General features: G+C 39.9%; 1 protein-coding gene across 1 annotated transcript in view; it reads left to right on the top strand.

The window, feature by feature from the left end:
• Positions 1–781: 781 nt before the first annotated feature.
• Positions 782–22076, top strand: part of LOC128653245 (acetylserotonin O-methyltransferase-like) — a 222859-nt gene continuing 201564 nt past the window's right edge. The window contains exon 1 of the mRNA XM_053706433.1: positions 782–903. Coding sequence (XP_053562408.1) covers positions 826–903 — 78 coding nt within the window. The 5' untranslated portion in view covers positions 782–825. The remainder of the gene's footprint in view (positions 904–22076) is intronic.

Below are 22076 nucleotides of genomic sequence, written 5' to 3'. Positions count from 1 at the left end.
TCCTGTCAGGGACCAATATGCTCGGGCCAATATTACCTCCTCAATTGCAGAGTAAATTACAAAAGACTCACGGAACTCTGAAGATGAGCTGCTTGCTCAGAGCCCGCCCCCCGGAACCCTCCGTACAGTTGTTTTTTATTAAAAAATAAAAAGGCTACAATTTGTATTATTTTTTTCAATAAAATACACTACACTGTATTTTGTGGGCATTTGGGGCACATTTATAAAATTAACCAGAGATCTGATTTCTGGTTAATTTTATAAGCGCTAATTGCTACTGAGAGCTTGCTGTAACAATAACCAACAACTTTTAATCGCTGGTTATTTATCGTGTGGCAGCAAACAGGCAAATTTTTACCCGTTTGCGGACGCGTGATAAATTAGCGCTTCACTTGTAATCTAGCCCTAAATAAACAAGACTTGTTGTAGACCTTTTAGAAATCTCAAGCAGGTGAAAATATTTTTTATGGTAATAATATTTGCTTTTACTACATATACAAAGGAGTTTGCGAACAAAGGTATTAATCTTAAGGTTGTTGTACTTACAGTAGTTTTTTATGTAAGCAAACACACACATTTTAGCAGTTTGCATGAAATTTTGTAGTTGAAATTAATAATATAAAGGTATATTTGATTTAATATATGTTGTGCAGTTTGCTGGGTTACTATTACTCATGACGCGTGTCCTGACACATCATGGGTGTGACTGCATCTCATTATTATTTTATCATCTTATCTATAAAAGCTTTCACTCTAAGTATCCTTGAAAACTATATATAAGCAGAGAAGAAAAAACACCCATCAATATTCTAGAGAATTTGTGAAATGAACATGAATTTGCATAATAATCTCAGCGGTTTAAATATGATAGAAGAATATGCTTTTTCCTTCCTTGTTTCAAAGGTACGTTAAAAGCTTGAGTGATGCATAATATATGTAATATATAATGATATTTGATAAGGACATTCTTCATTTAAACTACATGAATCATAGAAATTATGTTTTTTTATTATATTTTTTTTTATTATTGGCTGAAAACAAATCAAATGTTTTCAATACTGCTTTATGAAAATCTCTGAAATGTTGTATTAAGGTTGAATAATACAAATCATAGCTTTACCTATTAGAGTAGATTATATCTTGGACATAATTTCTGGCATTTATACTAACCTGAAATCACAATATTAAAACAAACTATTGAAATGCTTTGTCACTGTTACCAATCTGTTAATTTGGGGGTTTCATGTCCTTTTAAGAAATAAATAATTTATAGAATAATTAAATTGTAATTTCATTTTTTTTATTTGTAAATGTTTTATTGAATTGCACTTTTCTAATGTTTACATTTAAATGGCATATGGAGTTTTATGGTTGTATTTCAAAGAAATTAATTAGATTGTGTAAAGGTCTTAAAACACCTTTGTTAAGTCTGTAGCAGTGGCATATTTAGGTTTTGTTCTACCAAATCTTCTTCCTCCTCCTCCCTGACCATTCAAGCCTCATTTTTATTTCTCATAGTGGAGAACACTTATTAACCCCTTCCTGTCAATAATTAATACATTATAGAGCATGGTGTTTTTTACCTAGGGGATTGCACAGACATTTATGTTTTCTCAGCAGACCAAACCTATTCAAAATGTATAAATGTTTTATATATACAACAATACTACACGAAAAAAAAATGTTTTGATTAATAATATTTTTTTTTGGGGGGGTGGGGGGTAAATTTTAAATCATATTTTTTTGCAGATACTGACTATAACAAGAGAAACAAGTTTAGGCAGGCAGTGCATCTGTTCTTGAAAATTAGGCATCTGACAACATCAAATGAGTATTAATTTGCATGTTAACCCCAGTATGGTTTGAGCATGTTTCTATAAAATTGTCTTCCCTCTGTTTCATAGAGCCTAACAAATTTGAAAAAGATAGATTTTTTTTAACTCATTATAATGTATAGCTCTTCCCCTCCCACGAAAATGTAAATCCCATCTGATTGGATTATGTCACCATAAATAGCAAACTGGTACAGTCACAAAAAAATTTGGTTAGTAAAAAATATTAGGGGAAATTTGTTTCCCCGAATATTTGTTGGCTGCACTATTTGGTATTCGTTTCAGTTTAAACTAAGCGGAATATTCCTTAAACATTTACATTTGTTTTCATTAAAACAATGTAAATGTTTCTAAGCTATAGGTGAAATGCTTATATTTATCTTTTGCGCACTGGAGAGCCACTCTAACCCGGTCCTCTTCTTCACAGAGCACTGGCCGGACTAATATGAGGCTTAGCTGGGGGTCTACCAGGGCCTACACTGAAGGACCTTCTCCTTTAGTGTAGGCCCTAGGAGCTCCTCCTATTAGTCCGGTGGTAGCTCTATGAAGAAAAGGACTGTAAAAGCGCAGCTCTTCTGTGAGCAAAAGGAAATTACTTAACCACGTGAAGGTAATTTAAAGAAAATGATTGAATAATAAGAAATGTCATTAGTATTTTTTATTTTTTTTATTTCGTTGGTGTATTTGGTCGAATGAATGCAGATCTGTAATAAATATAAGTAGGAGTACTGAATTGTACCATATACAATGAAATTTACAGTAATGTTTGCAACTTTTGACGCAAGAGACATCAGTAATTAAAAAGACTATAAAATGTAGGGAAGTAAGGCAAATAATGTATATATATATATATATATATATATATATACAGTATATATATATGCTGCAGTCTAACCCAATAGTGTCCAAGCTTGTCTATCACGGAGTTCTGCTATCTATGCTGGCTGTGCATACTAATGCTTTTAATGTGGAAAACTGAATAAAGAAATATTTTACGGAACCTTCTTTGACTCCTGGAACATCCTTCTATAATATTATATATATATATATATATATATATATATATATATATATATATATATATCCATATATATATATATATATATATATATATATATATATATATATATTGACTGAAAGTGTAACTCATAACTGTAAAGTCTTTGAAAAACAATTCTTTTCACAAAGCTACAGTGGTATCAGGATTCAATGTGTCACTAAAATGGTGCAATCATGGTAAATTAACAAAGTGGAGTCCAATATTACAAGCTAATCAATAAAGTGGATCCCTATAAGATTATGTCAACATAATAAAGTAAGAGGGAATGCTGGAGAGTAAAAAATATAAAAAAAATGCTATGTATATTATTTTAATATCTTGTTAATTTAAAAAAATATGCTGAATATTAGTGCCATTAGACAGATTTTTATGTATTGTACATAGCTACATAATGTGTTACAATGAAAGTTTTATATTTCATAATAATATAGAAGTAGACTATCAATCACAGATACATGCTAAAGGTGTTCACAAATACAATAAATAAATAAATAAAATATGTTCACTACTTGTTGTCTTTCTTAAACAATGCACATCAACCAGTTGCAATATTTCCTTGCATGTTTAGAGCATTTAAAGGGACAGTATACTCCAAAAAAGTTATTGTTTAAAAAAGTAGATAATCCCTTTATTACCCATTCCCCAGTTTTGCATATCCAACACCTTTACATTCATATACTTTTTACCTCTGTACATTTTAACTATTCAGTTCTTATTCCAAGGCAACTCCGTGGTGTGAGCACAATGTTTTCTACATGGTACACATGAACTAGAGCTGTCTAGCTTTAAAAAGCTGTCAAAATGCAAGAGATGACCTACAAGGGCTTAGAAATTAGCATATGATCTTACCTAGGTTTAGCTTTCAACAAAAAATTTAAAGAGTACAAAGCAAATTTGATGATAAAAGTAAATTGGAACGTTGTATAAAATTGCATGCCCTATCTGAACCATAGTTGTGGGTATAAAGTGCTTATTTATGTCTTATTGCTTCATATAAATAAACTTTATTTGGCATTTACATTTTTTTTTTCTTTTATTGAGATTCTTTTCCAAACAAACCATGAGTAATTGTCATTACATAGTATACGATAAAATAAATGGTTACAAGGTAGGCTTCCAAAAACAATATCTGATAAATACACAGTATAGATAAGTGACAAATTACACTCTCAATAATAGCAGTGGGTGCTGCTCAAACAGAATATCCACCAAATGGTTAAGCGGCCACTCATGGACCACAACATTGCAATGAACATAAAATAAAGAAGATAAACAGTAATGTTAAAGGGCCACTCGTGGACCCTAAATGAAGAACCTCACTTTTTTTTTTTTTATTACATAAGGAAAAACTTATTAACGTTCTTGTATATGAAGTATTGCTGGGATGAAATCAGTAAGTGGAAAATTTCTCTACATTTAGAAAGAGATATAGAGAAAAGAATGGAGTAAGGGGGAAATTGTAAATAATACTTTGAAATCTATGCCAGCCAGAGTTAGGGGAGGGGAAGGAGGAAGGAAGAGGAGAGGAAAAAAAAAGGGGGGGGGGGGAGAACAACATCAGACGGGAAGAGGGGAAGGGAGGAAGGAACCAATAGGTATATTATTGAAGGTAAAAATAGGGCACTCCATAGTCTCCAGATAGGACATGGTTTTAGAGAAATCATTCCAGGTGGGGATAGCAGCATGCCTTCACAGGCGGGCAATAGACAGCTTAACTGCCATCATCAGGTATATGCTAATCAAGCTGTTGGGGGTGAGAGCCGACCCAATGGACAGGTGGAACAGAACCTTTTGTGGATTTGTCCACAGGTTAGGATCAAGGTCAGAACATCGTTTAGAAAGCATGTCCCACATGGGAAGCAGCATTGGGCAGGCCCACCATATATGAGCCGGTGACCCCACATATCCACACCCTCTCCAGCAGAGAGGCGAGTTCAGAGGGGAGATTTTGAAGAGCCTCAGAGGTGTAAGGTGCCATTGAGTGTAAATTTTAAGGTATAATTCTAGTAGAGTAACACAATGGAGGGCTTTTTTGGTGAGTAAGATAGCCAACGACCAGTCCTCTTGGGAGGCTTGGAACCCAAGGGATCTCTCCCATGAAATAATGTAAGCAGATTTATAATAAACCTTTGGGTTAAGCAGGTCTTGATAGTAGATTGACAGTGCTTTAAGTATCCTTTTGGCTCTATCCCACCGTTTTTCCCAATTAGTATGCACGCGCATTGGAAGTTCAGTAAACCCCCACGCTCTTAAGAGACTTCTAAGTCGCCAAAATTCAAATTGTAATATCTGAGATGGATTATATGTTGATCAAAATGTTGACAGTGAGATAAGTTGGCCGTTCGGAAAAAAATCTCCAATAGAAGCGATACCATGCGATTGCCATAGTTGTGGCTGTGAGTCACGTAGAGCCCTGAGGATGCCCGGAAGGGTATGACTAGGCGAGGGGTGAGGAGCTATTTGAGGAAGAGATAAAATTTTATCACAAAAGCGCAAAGCAGAAACAACAATGCAATTTTTAATATCCAGAGATACCCTGACATGTTTAGGAATCCAGAGGATATTCGAAAGGGAGAGTGAGTCCGGCAGAGAGGCCTGCTCAATTCCCCACCACTTGCAATCTGAGGAATTAGAGTTCCAGGGAAGAATATGAGCGAGTCTAGATGCTTCATGATACAGAGCCAAGTTGGGGGCGCCTACACCTCCACTAAACATTGGTTGCTGCATGATTCTGGTGGACACAAGAGGGTGCCTTTTTTTCCAAATAAACTTGTTACATAGCATCTGAAATTTTTCGATAAGGGATTTGGGAATTGGAATTGGCAAGGTTCTGAACAGGTAAGCTAATTTAGGTAGTAGAGTCATCTTAAAGGCTGCCACCCTGCCCAACCAGGAAATGCACGGGACATTCCATCGGTCTACACACCTCTGGAAAGAGCTTAGAAGTGGGTAAAAGTTGGTTTCGACTATAGTAGATATGTTCCAGGATAAAAAAAACCCTAGGTGCTTTAATTTGTGCCGTGACCAATTAAATACCTTTTCATAAGGTCGGTGTAATCCCTTTCTGATATATTGACGGTGAAAGCATCTGTTTTGTTTACATTCAATTTATAGTAGCTAATCTTACCAAAAGTGTGGAGAAGCCTAAAAAGAGCCGAAAGGGATGGGGTGTGGGTTCCCAAGAAAACGTTGAGGTGATCTGCAAATAGGGCAATTTTCTGGGGTATACCAGCTATGTCCACACCAACGATACTGTCAGCAGAACGAATTGCTTCAGCCAGTGGTTCCATTATTAGTGCGAATATCAGGAGTGATAAGGGACATCCCTGTCACGTTCCATTAGTGATGGGAAAGGAGGGTGAGAGGAATCCCAGCCCTCTAACTCTTGCCGAAGGAGAGGAGTATAACACTCCTACACAGGACAGAAAGTAGGATGGGAAACCGAATACGTGTAATACTTCAAATAAATAAAGCCAATTTACCCGATCGAATGCCTTTTCTGCATCTAAGGCTAGGGTTGTGCATGGAATGTTCGCCCGTTTGGCTTCTAGAAAAATATTTAAAATACGCCTGGTATTGTCAGGACCTTCTGGTCCAGGGGTAAAGCCTACTTGATCTCAGCCTAACAGTGAGGGGAGGATATGATTGAGTCTGGCGGCTAGGATTTTTGCCAGGAGTTTTATATCGATATTGATTAGTGATATAGGTCTGAAGTTCTCATAGGCATTGGGATCCTTACCTAGTTTCAGTATGGCCACTATTGTCGCCTCCAAGAACTCAGAGGGGAGAGAACCCGATTGTCTAGCTAGTGTGAATACTCTAGTGAGTATTGGCAAGAGGGAAAGGCTAAATTTTTAATAGAAAAGGGCAGTATATCCATCAGGCCCAGGGGCCTTGTGAGATTTCAAGGTCTTTATGGCATGGGCCACCTCCTGAGCACTAATAGGGGCCTCTAAGAGGTTTTTCTGTTCCTCTGTCAATGTCGGAAGGGAGTCTAGAAACCCCTGTATTGCCTCAGTTGTAGGCAGAGAGGTATCCGGAGAATGTTTCAGATTGTATAGATTCGAGTAATAGTTGCCAAATGCCTTACCAATATCAGAGCGAAGGCGCACAACGCCATCAGGTGTTTTGATGTACGGAATGCGGGCATCTGCAGTCCGCTGCCTCAATTTGTTAGCTAGGATGCGATCTGCTTTGTTACCCTTGGCATAGTATAGTTGCTTTACCTTCTGCATTTGCCAATGAAGTCTGGAAGCCTCTAAGCCAGTGATTTGCGACCAAACTACAGTTATGCGAGCAAGGACCTCAGGATCAAGCCTGCGTTTGTGTTGCGCTGTGAGATTACGGAGTTCTATATGTAATTGTGCCAAGGAGCCTCCATGTGTTTTATTATATTTAGACTTTAGTTTCATCAGAAGGCCCCGCACAAAAGCCTTTAGTGCACCCCATAGAGAATAGTCCCCCACTGAGCCATTATCATTGATAAGAATTGTGTAATTTCTTCTTGGCGGTAGGCAACATTGCCCAGATCACTCAGAAGAAATTCCGGTAACTTCCAGGGGAGCCTGGAAGACAAGATAGTAGAAGAGTTTATGATCATCTGAACAGGAGAATGATATGACCAGGTGCAATTTGGCATGCATGCGCTGTGAATACAATCCAAAAGATGAGGTTCGCAGAAGATAAAATCAATGCGGGAGTAGAAGAGATGGACATTAGAAAAATATGAGTAGTCTCGTGATGTAGGATGTATGCAGCACCAGACATTGTAAAGATTATATTGCGCGATAAGTGTGGAAAATTGTTTAGAGGTCTGTATTAGCGCCGGATCATATGCCCTTTGCTTGGGGGACCGTCTGTCCATTATAGTGTCTAGTAGCATATTAAAGTCTACTGCGAGCAGCAGGGTTCCCATTCTGTGGGTAGTCAGGAGACGCAAAAACTTCTTAAGGTGTTTCACCTGTCCTGTATTAGGGCCATAATATGATGCAAGAGTATAGAGGACTCACTCCAATTTGCAATTTAAAATAAAAAAGCGGCCCTGGGCGTCCGCGTGGATATTTATCTTTTCATATAAAAGTTGTTTATGAATTATTATTGCCACTCCTCTGGATTTTGTCGTAAAGCACGCTGCTTCCACCACCGGATATTGTTTAGACTTAAGAGATATAAGGGAGCTATCTACCCATGGAGTTTCCTGGAGTAAAATTATCTGAGATTTTGTCTGATAAAGATGTCTCAGAAGTCTACTTATTTTATTAGGAGTTTTGAGGCCTCTAACATTATGAGAGGTAAATGTCAAGGCCATATTGAAAGAGGAGAGGGGTAGAGGAGAAGAAGGAGGGTCTTGGGGAAATATAGGAAAGGGAGGCCAAGAGGCTGCTTCTAGGTGTAGCTAGATACTGGCACAGATATATATATAACTATAGTAGATATAAGGGAGGTGGATAGTGTGGTGTTAGCAAGACAAACCGCTTAGGTAGTCCTCTTCTAGAAGAAGAGGCACTTTATATATATATATATGGGGGGGGGGGGGTTGCGGTACTGTGAAAAAATAGAATGCCAGGTGTTCTGGTGACCGGAGAGAGGAAGAGTAGAAAAATGGGTGGCCAATATGTACCGCCCGCCCAAATGAAATTGTAGTATAGCATAAAGCCAACCATGAGTTGCAAGTTTTTTGTTCAATGTCATCTATTGTGGAGGATTAATATGTTTTTAGGTAAGAAGGAAAGGATTTTTGAAATGTGACAGCAAACATTTTTTCTAGCAGATAGGGAAAAAGACAATGGTTCATATACAAGTTATTGTATAAAATAAAACAAATCCCACAAGAACTGAAATACAGTTAAACATCACATACTATATAATATTAGCCTAAAACTTAGTGCTGCGTATCCACGTATCTAAAGCTACTTCTTCTTTGTTGGAGGGAGAATAATATTAACGAGATCCTGCGGTTATCATATGGATAGCAAAAGGTGTAACTACATATTAATATAAACAGCTAGCTAGAGGGAGAATAAGTAGCAGTTAATGCATAAGAAAGAGCACAGCAATTAACAGAACACAAAGTATACTTATCAGAATCTTGACACAGTTCTTGTAACAAAGTCAGTGTCCAGACAAGACTCTCTTGTCTAGAGGTCTCATGTGAATGGTACAGTGTTTACCAAGGCAAGTACTACCAGAAAATCTAACTTAAAGGCCAGAGACAACCATTGTAACTAGTTAACTCAGGGAGGTGGTGAGAAAGAACTTCTTCGGGTGTTTGCTGTAAATGGTGAGCCAGACTCCCTCTGAGGCACTGCTGTATTATAGGAGTCAGGATGTCTTGAGGGGAGAGCAGCCCATTCAGGTGCCGGGGCATCAAGCTGACAAAGTTTTAGAAAGTTTTAGAAAGATCTGGAAAGATCTGTAAGTTTTGGAACTTTTCAGGAAGCGGCGGTTTCTGAAAGTGTGCCCTTTATATTTTATCTTTGTATGTAAAATAATGAAGTCTCACAAGAACGTCCCTAGTTTGCCCCTCAGAAAGCCCTCTCGGCCTGAGAGTGCGGTGAGCTCGATCTAGTAAATCTTCTGATTCTGAGGTTTTTGGAGCTAAGTTATGGAAAAGTTCTTTAAGATAAGATTGGAGATCAGTTGAAGAGACAGTTTCAGGAATTCCTCTTATTCAGAGATTATTTCGCAGAGATCTATCTTCAATGTCAGCTATTTTATCTTCGACAGAGTCAAGATACTCCGATAGATTCTGGGAAAAGGTTAGCCCATTAGGTTGTTCTGTAGCTAGATCTTCATATCTTCTTTCAAGCATGTAAATGCGCTCATAGGTCGAGGAAATTTCCTTTTTTTAACTCAGCAGTTGAAGCAGATAGTTTAGCAGAGAAAGAGTTATGATGATCATCTAGCATAGACTTGAGAGAGTCGAGAATAAATGTAGGAGTAACCATCTCTTGAGTGCTATCTTGTATCTCCTTCAAGGCAGATGCAGCAAAACCAGATGAGTCTGAAGTTGGAGAATCAGGTGGATCAGTTGAAGTATGTCTGTCCGAGTTAAGCTGACTAATATGATCTATAACTGTTTTTTTGAGCAGTAGATGTGGTCTATTTTTCTTCCTCTGGGAGTGTGACATGTTCTTCCACAGGCGCTTCTCACACCTTTGAGATAAGGGTAGTGTGGGCACGATCCAGCCAAAATGTTATATGCAACAATATGAGCATCAGAAGGAACAGTAGCTCTAAAACTGTCTCCACATGTGGCGTAGTAAGTTATATCATAAAGAAAGACACTGAATGTAGGGCAGGCGTTTATGGCCAACGGGTATTCAACTATTCCATATTCTCTAGGGGATACACCATCCGAGAAAGGAGTTCTGTTATCCCTAAGGATGCCACAGCAGGGGGTCTGCTATCTGATTCCCCAAAAAGACTCCTGAAGTAGTTGTTGAAGGCTTATTGGTAGGACCAATTCAGAGAGACCTCTCACCTGCTGTGATTTCTAATCCACAATATACATAGCAAGCTCAATCTCCTCAGAGTAAATAACAGTTGTTCCAGCAGTAATACCAGGAGCAATATTAAGCACTCGCCCCAGGGAGTTTGCCCCACTGTCTCTCCATGAGCCTCCTGTCTCTCAGGATAGTGTTATCCTAGCTATGCCTCAGCTTTCCCCTCAAGCTTACCAAGCTTCACATGCAGTGCCCTGCGGTTCCTCTCAACCTCCTGGAGGTGTTTTTTTCCTGGGGATTACTTCTGCTGCTTCTGCAGCTTTATCAACTTTTCTAAAGGTTTCTGGTAAACGTAAGAGGAAATTTAAACATATTGATATTAGTAAGGCTGCGTTAGTTAGTTTGTCTCAATTATCTGATGAGGATGATTCTTCAGTGGCTTCTGAGGAGGAATTGTCAGATTCTGATACTGTAGTGACAAATTCTGCAGATTCAGAGGAGATTAATTTCAGATATAAGTTAGAACACCTCCGAGTTCTTTTGAAGGAGGTTCTTGCTACTTTGGAAGAATCCAAACTGTTGCGGAGAATCCAAATAGGTCTAGTAAGCTTAAAGGGACATAATACTCATATGCTAAATCACTTGAAACTGATGCAGTATAACTGTAAAAAGCTGACATGAAAATATCACCTGAGCATCTCTATATAAAAAAGGAAGATATTTTACCTCACAATCTCCTCAGCTCAGCAGAGTAAATTCGATGTAAAAAGTTATACTTCATCTGCTCCCAGCTGCAGGTAAAAATAAAAAAAATATGAAGAAATGAACAGCAGCCAATCAGCATCAGCAGTGCTGAGGTCATGAACTCTTACTGTGATCTCATGAGATTTCACTTAACTCTCATGAGATTTCATAGTAAGCTTCCTTTACCTGATGGTGAAATAATATGAGAGTTCACGAGGCTCATCCTTTCAGCTGTCCCAGGACAGACACACTAAAATGCTGCTTAGAAATCCTTTACAATGGGAGGTGGCTACTGAGGAACTTTTGAGGTAAAATATCTTTCTTTTTTACATAGAGATGTTCAGGAGATATTTTCTAGTCAGCTTTTTACAGCTATGCTGCATCACTTTCAAGTGTTTAAACAATTGAGTATTATGGCCCTTTAATAAGGTATATGATGTACCCTCATCTGTGGAAGTATTTCCAGTACTAGACCATATAGCAGATATTATAACTCAGGAATGGGATAAACCAGTGATTCCTTTTTTCCCCATCCCCTGATTTTAAAAAAAAGATGTTTCCTGTTGCTGATTCTATTCGTGACTTGTGGCGCACGGTGCCCAAGGTAGAGGGAGCTATCTCTAATTTTGTTAAGAGAACTACAATTCCTATTGAAGATAGTTGTTCTTTCAAGGATCCTATGGATAAGAAGCTTGAGGCTTTTTTGAAGAAGATGTGCATTCATCAGAAATTACAGTGGCAACCTGTTGCTAGTATTGCTACAGTTGCAGTGGCAGCATCTTATTGGTGCGATGATTTATCTAAACTTATCCTAAGAGACTATTATAGAGGAGATGCAAGACAGGATCAAGGCTCTCAAGCTAGCCAATACCTTTATTTGTGATGCCAACATGCAAGATCTTAGGTTGGGGGCTAAGATTTCAGGTTTTACTGTTTTAGCTCGCAGAGCTCACTGGTTAAACTATTGGTCTGCAGATGTTACATCCAAGTCCAAGCTTTTATCTCTGCCTTATAAGGGTAAAACCTTGTTTGGACCAGATGTGGCAGAAATTATTTCTGACATTACAGGTGGAAAGGGTTCTTTCCTACCTCTGGATAAAAAGAATAGACCTAAGGATCACCATAATTCAAATTTTTGTTCCTTTTGTTACTTTAGGGGTCTTCATTTCCCTCTTCTAAGTCATATCAATCCAAGTCTTCTTGGAGGTCCAGTCAGCCGTGGAATAGCGGGAAGCAAGCTAAAAAGCCTTCCCTTGATTCTAAATCAATATGAAGGCGCTGTCCCCATTCCTGTAGTGGATCAAGTGGGGGACAGGCTTTTTTTTTCAGCATGCTTGGATACGCAGTATTCCAGATGCTCAGGCCATAGATATAGTATCCCACGGTTACAGAATAGGATTCAAATCTTATCCTCACAGAGGCAGGTTTCACCTGTCAAGGCTATCTGAGAATCAGATAAAGAGAGAGGCCTTCTTAAACTGTGTAAAGGACATATCATCCCCAGGAGTAATTGTTCCAGTTCCTCTAGAGGAACAGGGTCTAGGATTCTATTCAAATCTATTTGTAGTTCCCAAGAAGGAGGGCACTTTTCGTCCCATTCTGGACCTAAAGTGTCTCAATCAATTCCTCAGGTTTCCGTCCTTCAAGATGGAGTCCACCCGTTCTATTCTTCCTTTGGTTCAAAAGGGTCAGTTCATGATGACCATAGATCTGAAGGACGTGTATCTTCATGTTCCTATTCACAGGGATCATTACCAGTGTCTAATGTTTACCTTCCAGGACAAACATTTCCAGTTTGTTGCCCTTCCTTTTGGCCTTGCTACAGCTCCCAGAACTTTTATAAAGGTTCTGGGGGCTCTTCTGGCAGTGGTGAGGTCCCATGGTATTGCTGTGGCACCTTATCTAGATGACATTCTAGTTCAAGCACCACCTTTTCATCTGGCAAGATCTCATACCAAGATGTTGTTGTTTATTCTACATTCACACGGTTGGAAGTGAATCTGGGAAAGAGTTACCCTGTTCCAGATACAAGGATTTGTTTCTTGGGAACAATCATAAATTTCCTGTCAATGAAGATTTTTCTGATGGACGTCAGAAAATCCAAGCTTCATGTTTCTTTCCTATCTCTCCAGTCTGCTATTCGTTAATTTGTGGCTTAGTGCATGGAGGTAATTGGACTGATGGTTGCCTCCATGGTTGCCTCCATGGGCTAAAAACATTTAGCCCATAGGAATATAAATTATTAAACATAGCACACAGTACATTTATCTGGATCCTGATATAGTTCCCGCCAGCATAGCCAGTGACCAGTGCAGCAAGAGCTACAACACATTTAAACATCATATATTTGTAGAATATCAACCTGTAGTTCAATGTTACAAATCTAAATAGAATATAACTACATATTAATATAAACAGCTAGCTAGAGGGAGAATAAGTAGCAGTTAATACATAAGAAAGAGCACAGCAATTAACAGAACACAAAGTATACTTCAGAATCTTGACGCAGTTCTTGTAACAAAGTCAGTGTCCAGCCAAGACTCTCTTGTCTAGAGGTCTCATGTGAATGGTACAGTGTTTACCAAGGCAGGTACTACCAGAAAATCTAACTTAAAGGCCAGAGACAACCATTGTAACTAGTTAACTCAGGGAGGTGGTGAGAAAAAACTTCTTCGGGCGTTTGCTGTAAATGGTGAGCCAGACTCCCTCTGAGGCACTGCTGTATTATAGGGGTCAGGACGTCTTGAGGGGAGTGCAGCCCATTCAGGTGCCGTGGCATCAAGCTCACAAAGTTTGTGTGGGAGATTCTGAGGAGCAGCTACACGTGTGTCCTCCATGTTCCAGCTTTTAAGGAGAGCAAGACCCTGTGTAACATTATGAACTGTGAAGGTCTGGTTGTCCTTGAAAATAAGAAGTTTGATCGGGTAACCCCATCTGTATCTAACATTTTTCTTTTGCAGAGTGGTGGTGACCAATGTTCCCTCTAATTTTTTTTCTGTGTGTGCAATTATTTTTTTCTATGTGCGGGTTTGATAGGGCTTGTGTGCGGCATTGAATATATATATATATATATATATATATACATATATATATACATACATACACACACATATATATATATATATATATATACATATATATATATATATATATATATATACACACACACACACGCATACATATACAGACACACATATAGCTAAGCAACACTGATTAAATAGATCCTCATGTAAAAGCAGCAATAGCATTACACAGTACTACAGACATTATTGCTCAAACTGTATATAAAAACTGGTTTGTGACACAGACAAGCCTCAGTCTCCTGCATAATCTCCTGAGATGCCTAGACCAGCTTGTGGGCATAATTTAACCCCATGCCTGCCAAAAAGGGCTACAGTGCATTGTATAGGAATACACTGCAATCCTCTCTGGTAGCCAAGGGGTTAAATAATGATCTGCATGTTATAAGTTTGACTGACAGCCATGCTCTTAGAATGGGAGTATGGTGATAAAGGCTAACATGTTAACACAGAAGAATAGTAAGATGAACTCTTTGTCTTTGCTGCACTGGGCTATTAGTATTATTTATTAGTAAATAGAGTGGATAACAAAGGCTGCTTTTAATTGGAGAAGCCAGGAATATGACCTGTAATTCAACTATTGTATAGATCAGGGCTGGCTCAAGACATTGTGCTGCCTGGGTCCAAGGTCAAAATTACGCCTCCCCCCCCCCCCTGACGAAGCGATGCCCCGCCCCCCGCGCCATGCCCCCCCCCCACACACACACATACACTTCTACCAATCTCTACCTCTGTGATTACCTTGTATCTAAGCCTCTGCAGACTGCCCCTTATCTCAGTGCTTTTGACAGACACGGGAGTGAGCACAATGTTATCTATATGACACACATGAATTAGTTCTGTCTAACTGTGAAAATTTTTCAAAATGCTCTGAGCTAAGAGGCGGTTTTCAACGGTTTAAAATCAGTTTGAGCCTAGCTAGGCTTAGCTTTTCAAAAATACCACCAAGGGAACAAAGCAAATTTAATGATAAAAGTCAATTGGAAAGTTGTTTAAAATTGCATGCCCTATCTGAATCATGAAAGTTTAATTTTGACTAGAGTGTCCCTTTAAACTTACACACACACACAAACGCACAGACTTACACACACACACATATGCACAGACTTACACACACATATGCACAGACTTACACACACATATGCACAGACTTACACACACATATGCACGGACTTACACACACACGCACATGCACAGACTTACACACACACGCACATGCACAGACTTACACACACACGCACATGCACAGACTTACACACACACACGCGCACACACACACACACATATGCACAGACTTACACACACACACACACACACATTCACAGACTTACACATATGCACAGACTTACACACACACATATGCACAGGCTTACACACACACACATATGCACAGGCTTACACACACACATATGCACAGGCTTACACACACACACACACATATGCACAGACTTACACACACACACATATGCACAGACTTACACACACACACACATGCACAGACTTACACACAAACACATATGCACACACACATGCACAGACTTACACATACATATACACAGACTTACACACACATATGCACAGACTTACACACACATATGCACAGACTTACACACACATATGCACACGCATATCTATATATATATGCACAGACTATCACACACATACATATATGCTCAGACAAATAAAACAACACATTTCTTCAAAAAATAGCAAAATTTAAGAGCTAGAATGTGTAGTGTGCTACTGTATAATAATTCATTGTATTAATTTTAATTCTGAATTGTAAGTTTAAATGGCACTGTATCTTCACTTAAAGTAACATATTTTTACTTTAAGCTATACTGGTGACAGTTATCTTCCACATTAAAAAACAGAAATATTGAAATAATGGAGGAAGAGGAAAAATATGATTAAAAAAAAGTGAAAGGGGAAAGTGGGAGACAGAGAGACAAGAGACAGGGGGAGAGAAGAGTGGAGAGGGTGAGATAGTGAAGGAGAGATGAGTGATGAGGAAAGAAGAAATAAGAGGGAGAGTAGAGCAAAATAATAGAAAGATTTCCCCCTGTTATGTCACATTTAAACAGTCTCCTAAACAGAGAATATAAACATTAAGCAGCCCATCTGCTCTAGGAGCAAAGGGGTTAAAAGGCTGTGCCCTGCTGTGAAGGAGCTGCAGCATACACACAAACTGTTCCATTAACAATAAAATCCTTATTTACTGCTGACCTCTGCCTCTCTTATGTCTATATCATTGCTCTCAGAGTCTCTTCTCCTGTGGCTGAACGCAGTGAGCTGTCTCAACGGAAGGGAGGAATTTCAGAACCGCGCTTGGGCAGGAAGAAGGGGGAGAGAAGGAGCGGACAGCTTTTGAAAGTAATTGCAGCTAGTGTTTAAAATTAAGGGAAGTAAATTGCAGCTAGTGTTTAAAATTAAGGGAAGTAAATTGCAGCTAGTGTTTAAAATTAAGGGAAGTAAATTGCAGCTAGTGTTTAAAATTAAGGGAAGTAAATTGCAGCTAGTGTTTAAAATTAAGGGAAGTAAATTGCAGCTAGTGTTTAAAATTAAGGGAAGTAAATTGCAGCTAGTGTTTAAAATTAAGGGAAGTAACGAGCACTGTGTGCACATGCTGCTTACTTCAACAACTTCCCCCAGCCTGTCCTCATTGCTCTCCCTTCCGTCCCACGGTCCCACACAAATACAGTGCAGAACTATTTACTATGAGATGCAGCAGCCGCCCTCATTCTTTCATGGTCAGTCCGGGCCTGGTGACACTCACACACCATTTAACACTTATGCCGCCCGACAGAGGGGAATATACATAGTGCACAGACAGTGTATCACACTTATGCCTCTGAGTCTAACAGAGGGGGAAGGCAGGCAGGAGCGGCAGTCGGCAGACTATAATAATTATAGTCACTAACTGAACTGCCGCCCCCTTTCAAGTGCCGTCTGGGCCGTGGGACCCTGTTGGTCCCATTGATAAGCCGGCCCTGGTATAGATCTCTATGGTACTTGAGGGCTTTACAGTCATTATGGGAAACAGAATTACCTGCAGGCAAAAGCTACCATCATGCCAACTGTGAAACTTACGGCATGTGAGGAAGATCTCCAGCCCTCACCTACTCGGCTGCTTCCAGTATCTGCTATACGGAGGAGGAGGGCTGCACTTCATCTACTGACATTCTTTTGAACTTTCCCTGAAAGTGCCTGCTGCCCTCCGTGTTTGTTATCTCCCGCTCTCTGACAGCACTGTGTGATTTACACACACAGCTGTCATTCAGCTTAGGTCCTCCCCCTCAGTGTAGCACACAGGAAACAAATCAAGCTGTGCTTCACCGGAGGGACCTTTTCTTTTAAGAGTGCCTCTGTCATGCCGTTTCCTGGAGGCTAGCAGTGCTGAAATAAAAAAAAAAAAAAACTTTCTACATTCCTCCTGTGTTTTGCGCGGCCTTATGTACTGCCTGTGCTACACAGAGAGGGAAGGTGCGCGCCCGCGCTGCCGCGCACCTTAGAGGAAACATTGGTGGTGACATCCGTAAACGATTTCCTCTGCTGCAGTGTACTTGTAGAAAAATCTGGAAAGATCTGTAAGTTTTGGAACTTTTCAGGAAGCGGCGGTTTCTGAAAGTGTGCTCTTTGTATTCTTTCTTTGTATGTAAAATAATGAAGTCTCACAAGAACGTCCCTAGGTTGCCCCTCAGGAAGCCCTCTCAGCCTGAGAGTGCGGTGAGCTCGATCTATTAAATCTTCTGATTCTGAGGTTTTTGGAGCTAAGTTATGGAAAAGTTCTTTAATTTAAGATTGGAGATCAGTCGAAGAGACAGTTTCAGGAATTCCTCTTATTCAGAGATTATTTCGCAGAGATCTATCTTCAATGTCAGCTATTTTATCTTCGACAGAGTCAAGATACTCCGATAGATTCTGGGAAAAGGTTAGCCCATTAGGTTGTTCTGTAGCCAGATCTTCATATCTTCTTTCAAGCATGTCAATGCGCTCATAGGTCGAGGAAATTTCCTTTTTTAACTCAGCAGTTGAGGCAGATAGTTTAGCAGAGAAAGAGTTATGATGATCATCTAGCATAGATTTGAGAGAGTCGAGAATAAATGTAGGAGTAACCATCTCTTGAGTGCTATCTTGTATCTCCTTCAAGGCAGATGCAGCAAAACCAGATGAGTCTGAAGTTGGAGAATCAGGTGGATCAGTTGAAGTATGTCTGTCCGAGTTAAGCTGACTAATATGATCTATAACTGTTTTTTTGAGCAGTAGATGTGGTCTATTTTTCTTCCTCTGGGAGTGTGACATGTTCTTCCACAGGCGCTTCTCACACCTTTGGGATAAGGGTAGTGTGGGCACGATCCAGCCAAAAAGTTATATGCAACAATATGAGCCTCAGAAGGAACAGTAGCTCTAAAACTGTCTCCACATGTGGCGTAGTAAGTTATATCATAAAGAAAGACACTGAATGTAGGGCAGGCGTTTATGGCCAACGGGTATTCAACTATTCCATATTCTCTAGGGGATACACCATCCAAGAAAGGAGTTCTGTAATCCCTAAGGATGCCACAGCAGGGGGTCTGCTATCTGATTCCCAAAAAAGACTCCTGAAGTAGTTGTTGAAGGCTTATTGGTAGGACCAATTCAGAGAGACCTCTCACCTGCTGTGATTTCTAATCCACAATATACATAGCAAGCTCAATCTCCTCAGAGTAAATAACAGTTGTTCCAGCAGTAATACCAGGAGCAATATTAAGCACTCGCCCCAGGGAGTTTGCCCCACTGTCTCTCCATGAGCCTCCTGTCTCTCAGGATAGTGTTATCCTAGCTATGCCTCAGCTTTCCCCTCAAGCTTACCAAGCTTCGCATGCAGTGCCCTGCGGTTCCTCTCAACCTCCTGGAGGTGTTTTTTTCCTGGGGATTACTTCTGCTGCTTCTGCAGCTTTATCAACTTTTCTAAAGGTTTCTGGTAAACGTAAGAGGAAATCTAAACATATTGATATTAGTAAGGCTGCGTTAGTTAGTTTGTCTCAATTATCTGATGAGGATGATTCTTCAGTGGCTTCTGAGGAGGAATTGTCAGATTCTGATACTGTAGTGACAAATTCTGCAGATTCAGAGGAGATTAATTTCAGATTTAAGTTAGAACACCTCTGAGTTCTTTTGAAGGAGGTTCTTGCTACTTTGGAAGAATCCAAATCTGTTGTGGAGAATACAAATAGGTCTAGTAAGCTTAAAGGGACATAATACTCATATGCTAAATCACTTGAAACTGATGCAGTATAACTGTAAAAAGCTGACATGAAAATATCACCTGAGCATCTCTATATAAAAAAGGAAGATATTTTACCTCACAATCTCCTCAGCTCAGCAGAGTAAGTTCTGTGTAAAAAGTTATACTTCACCTGCTCCCAGCTGCAGGTAAAAATAACAAAAAATATGAAGAAATGAACAGCAGCCAATCAGCATCAGCAGTGCTGAGGTCATGAACTCTTACTGTGATCTCATGAGATTTCACTTAACTCTCATGAGATTTCATAGTAAGCTTCCTTTACCTGATTGGTGAAATAATATGAGAGTTCACGAGGCTCATCCTTTCAGCTGTCCCAGGACAGACACACTAAAATGCTGCTTAGAAATCCTTTATAATGGGAGGTGGCTACTGAGGAACTTTTGAGGTAAAATATCTTTCTTCTTTTTTACATAGAGATGTTCAGGAGATATTTTCTAGTCAGCTTTTTACAGCTATGCTGTAAGGTATATGATGTACCCTTGTTAGTTCAAATTTTTGTTCCTTTTGTTACTTTAGGGGTCTTCATTTCCCTCTTCTAAGTCATATCAATCCAAGTCTTCTTGGAGGTCCAGTCAGCCGTGGAATAGCGGGAAGCAAGTTAAAAAGCCTTCCCTTGATTCTAAATCAATATGAAGGCACTGTCCCCATTCCTGTAGTGGATCAAGTGGGGGGCAGGCTTTCTTTTTTCAGCAGGCTTGGATACGTAGTATTCCAGATCCTCAGGCCATAGATATAGTATCCCACGGTTACAGAATAGGATTCAAATCTTATCCTCACAGAGGCAGGATCCACCTGTCAAGGCTATCTGCGAATCAGATAAAGAGAGAGGCCTTCTTAAACTGCATAAAGGACCTATCATCCCCGGGAGTAATTGTTCCAGTTCCTCTAGAGGAACAGGGTCTAGGATTCTATTCAAATCTATTTGTAGTTCCCAAGAAGGATGGCACTTTTCGTCCCATTCTGGACCTAAAGTGTCTCAATCAATTCCTCAGGTTTCCGTCCTTCAAGATGGAGTCCACCCGTTCTATTCTCCCTTTGGTTCAAAAGGGTCAGTTCATGATGACCATAGATCTGAAGGACGTGTATCTTCATCTTCCTATTCACAGGGATCATTACCAGTGTCTAATGTTTACCTTCCAGGACAAACATTTCCAGTTTGTTGCCCTTCCTTTTGGCCTTGCTACAGCTCCCAGAATTTTTATAAAGGTTCTGGGGGCTCTTCTGGCAGTGGTGAGGTCCCATGGTTTTGCTGTGGCACCTTATCTAGATGACATTCTAGTTCAAGCACCACCTTTTCATCTAGCAAGATCTCATACCAAGATGTTGTTGTCTATTCTACATTCACACGGTTGGAAAGTGAATCTGGGAAAGAGTTACCCTGTTCCAGATACAAGGGTTTGTTTCTTGGGAACAATCATAAATTTCCTGTCAATGAAGATTTTTCTGATGGACGTCAGAAAATCCAAGCTTCATGTTTCTTTCCTATCTCTCCAGTCTGCTATTCGTCATTTGTGGCTTAGTGCATGGACTGATGGTTGCCCCCATGGACATCATTCCTTTTGCTCAGTTCCATCTGAGACCTCTGCAGCTATGCATGCTCAGTCAATGGAACGGGGACCACTCAGATCTCTCGCAGAAGATACATTTGGATTCCTTAACAATAGTCTCACTCTCATGGTGGGTTTCACAGTACCATCTGTCTTGGGAGAACATGCTTCCTGAGGCTTTCCAGGGTGATTGTGTTCACGAACACCAGCCTGTTAGGCTGGGGAGCAGTTTGTGGTATCTTAAAGACACAGGGTCTGTGGACTCCAGAGGAGTCGTCTCTTCCAATAAACGTCTTGGAGTTGAGAGCAATATTCTATGCTTTAACAGCTTGGCCTCAACTAGCTTTGGTCCAATATATCAGATTTCAGTCGGACAACATCACCTCTGTGGCCTACATCAATCACCAGGGAGGAACTCAGAATTTCTTTTCAATGAAGGAGGTGTCTCACATTCTCCAGTGGGCAGAGTCTCACGGTTGCCATCTCTCTGCCATCTACATACCAGGGGTAGACAACTGGGAGGCGGATTTTCTAAGCAGGCAGACTTTTCATCCTGGAGAGTGGTCTCTCCCCCCTGAGGTTTTCACAATGATAACTCTCAGGTGTGGGGTCCCGGAGCTGGATCTGATGGCGTCTCATAAAAATGCCAAGCTTCCAAAGTACGGTTCAAAGTCAAGAGATCCTCAAGCCATTCTGGTAGAGGCTCTATCGGTTCCTTGGAGCTTTAATCTAGCATATCTGTTTCCTCAGTTTGCATTGCTTCCATGATTAATTGCTTGCATCAAACAGGAGAGAGCTTCTGTGATTCTAATAGCTCCTGCATGGCCTCGCAGGATATGGTTTGCGGGTCTGGTGACAATGTCATCTCTTCCGCCAGGGAGGTTACCTTTCAGGTTGGACCTTCTACTTCAGGGTCCCTTTCTTCATCTAAATCTAGTTTCTCTGAAGCTGACTGCTTGGAGATTGAACGTCTAAGTTTGTCTAGACGTGGCTTCTCTGAGAAAGTCATAGATACTATGCTTCAGGCTTGTGAACCAGTTACTTGCAGAATTTACCATAGGGTATCGTGTAAATACCTTCA

Source organism: Bombina bombina, chromosome 3, assembly GCF_027579735.1.
Source record: "Bombina bombina isolate aBomBom1 chromosome 3, aBomBom1.pri, whole genome shotgun sequence".
In the NCBI taxonomy this organism is placed as follows: domain Eukaryota; kingdom Metazoa; phylum Chordata; class Amphibia; order Anura; family Bombinatoridae; genus Bombina; species Bombina bombina.
Note: the sequence above shows the minus strand (reverse complement) of the source record. Positions and strands in the feature narration are given on the sequence as shown.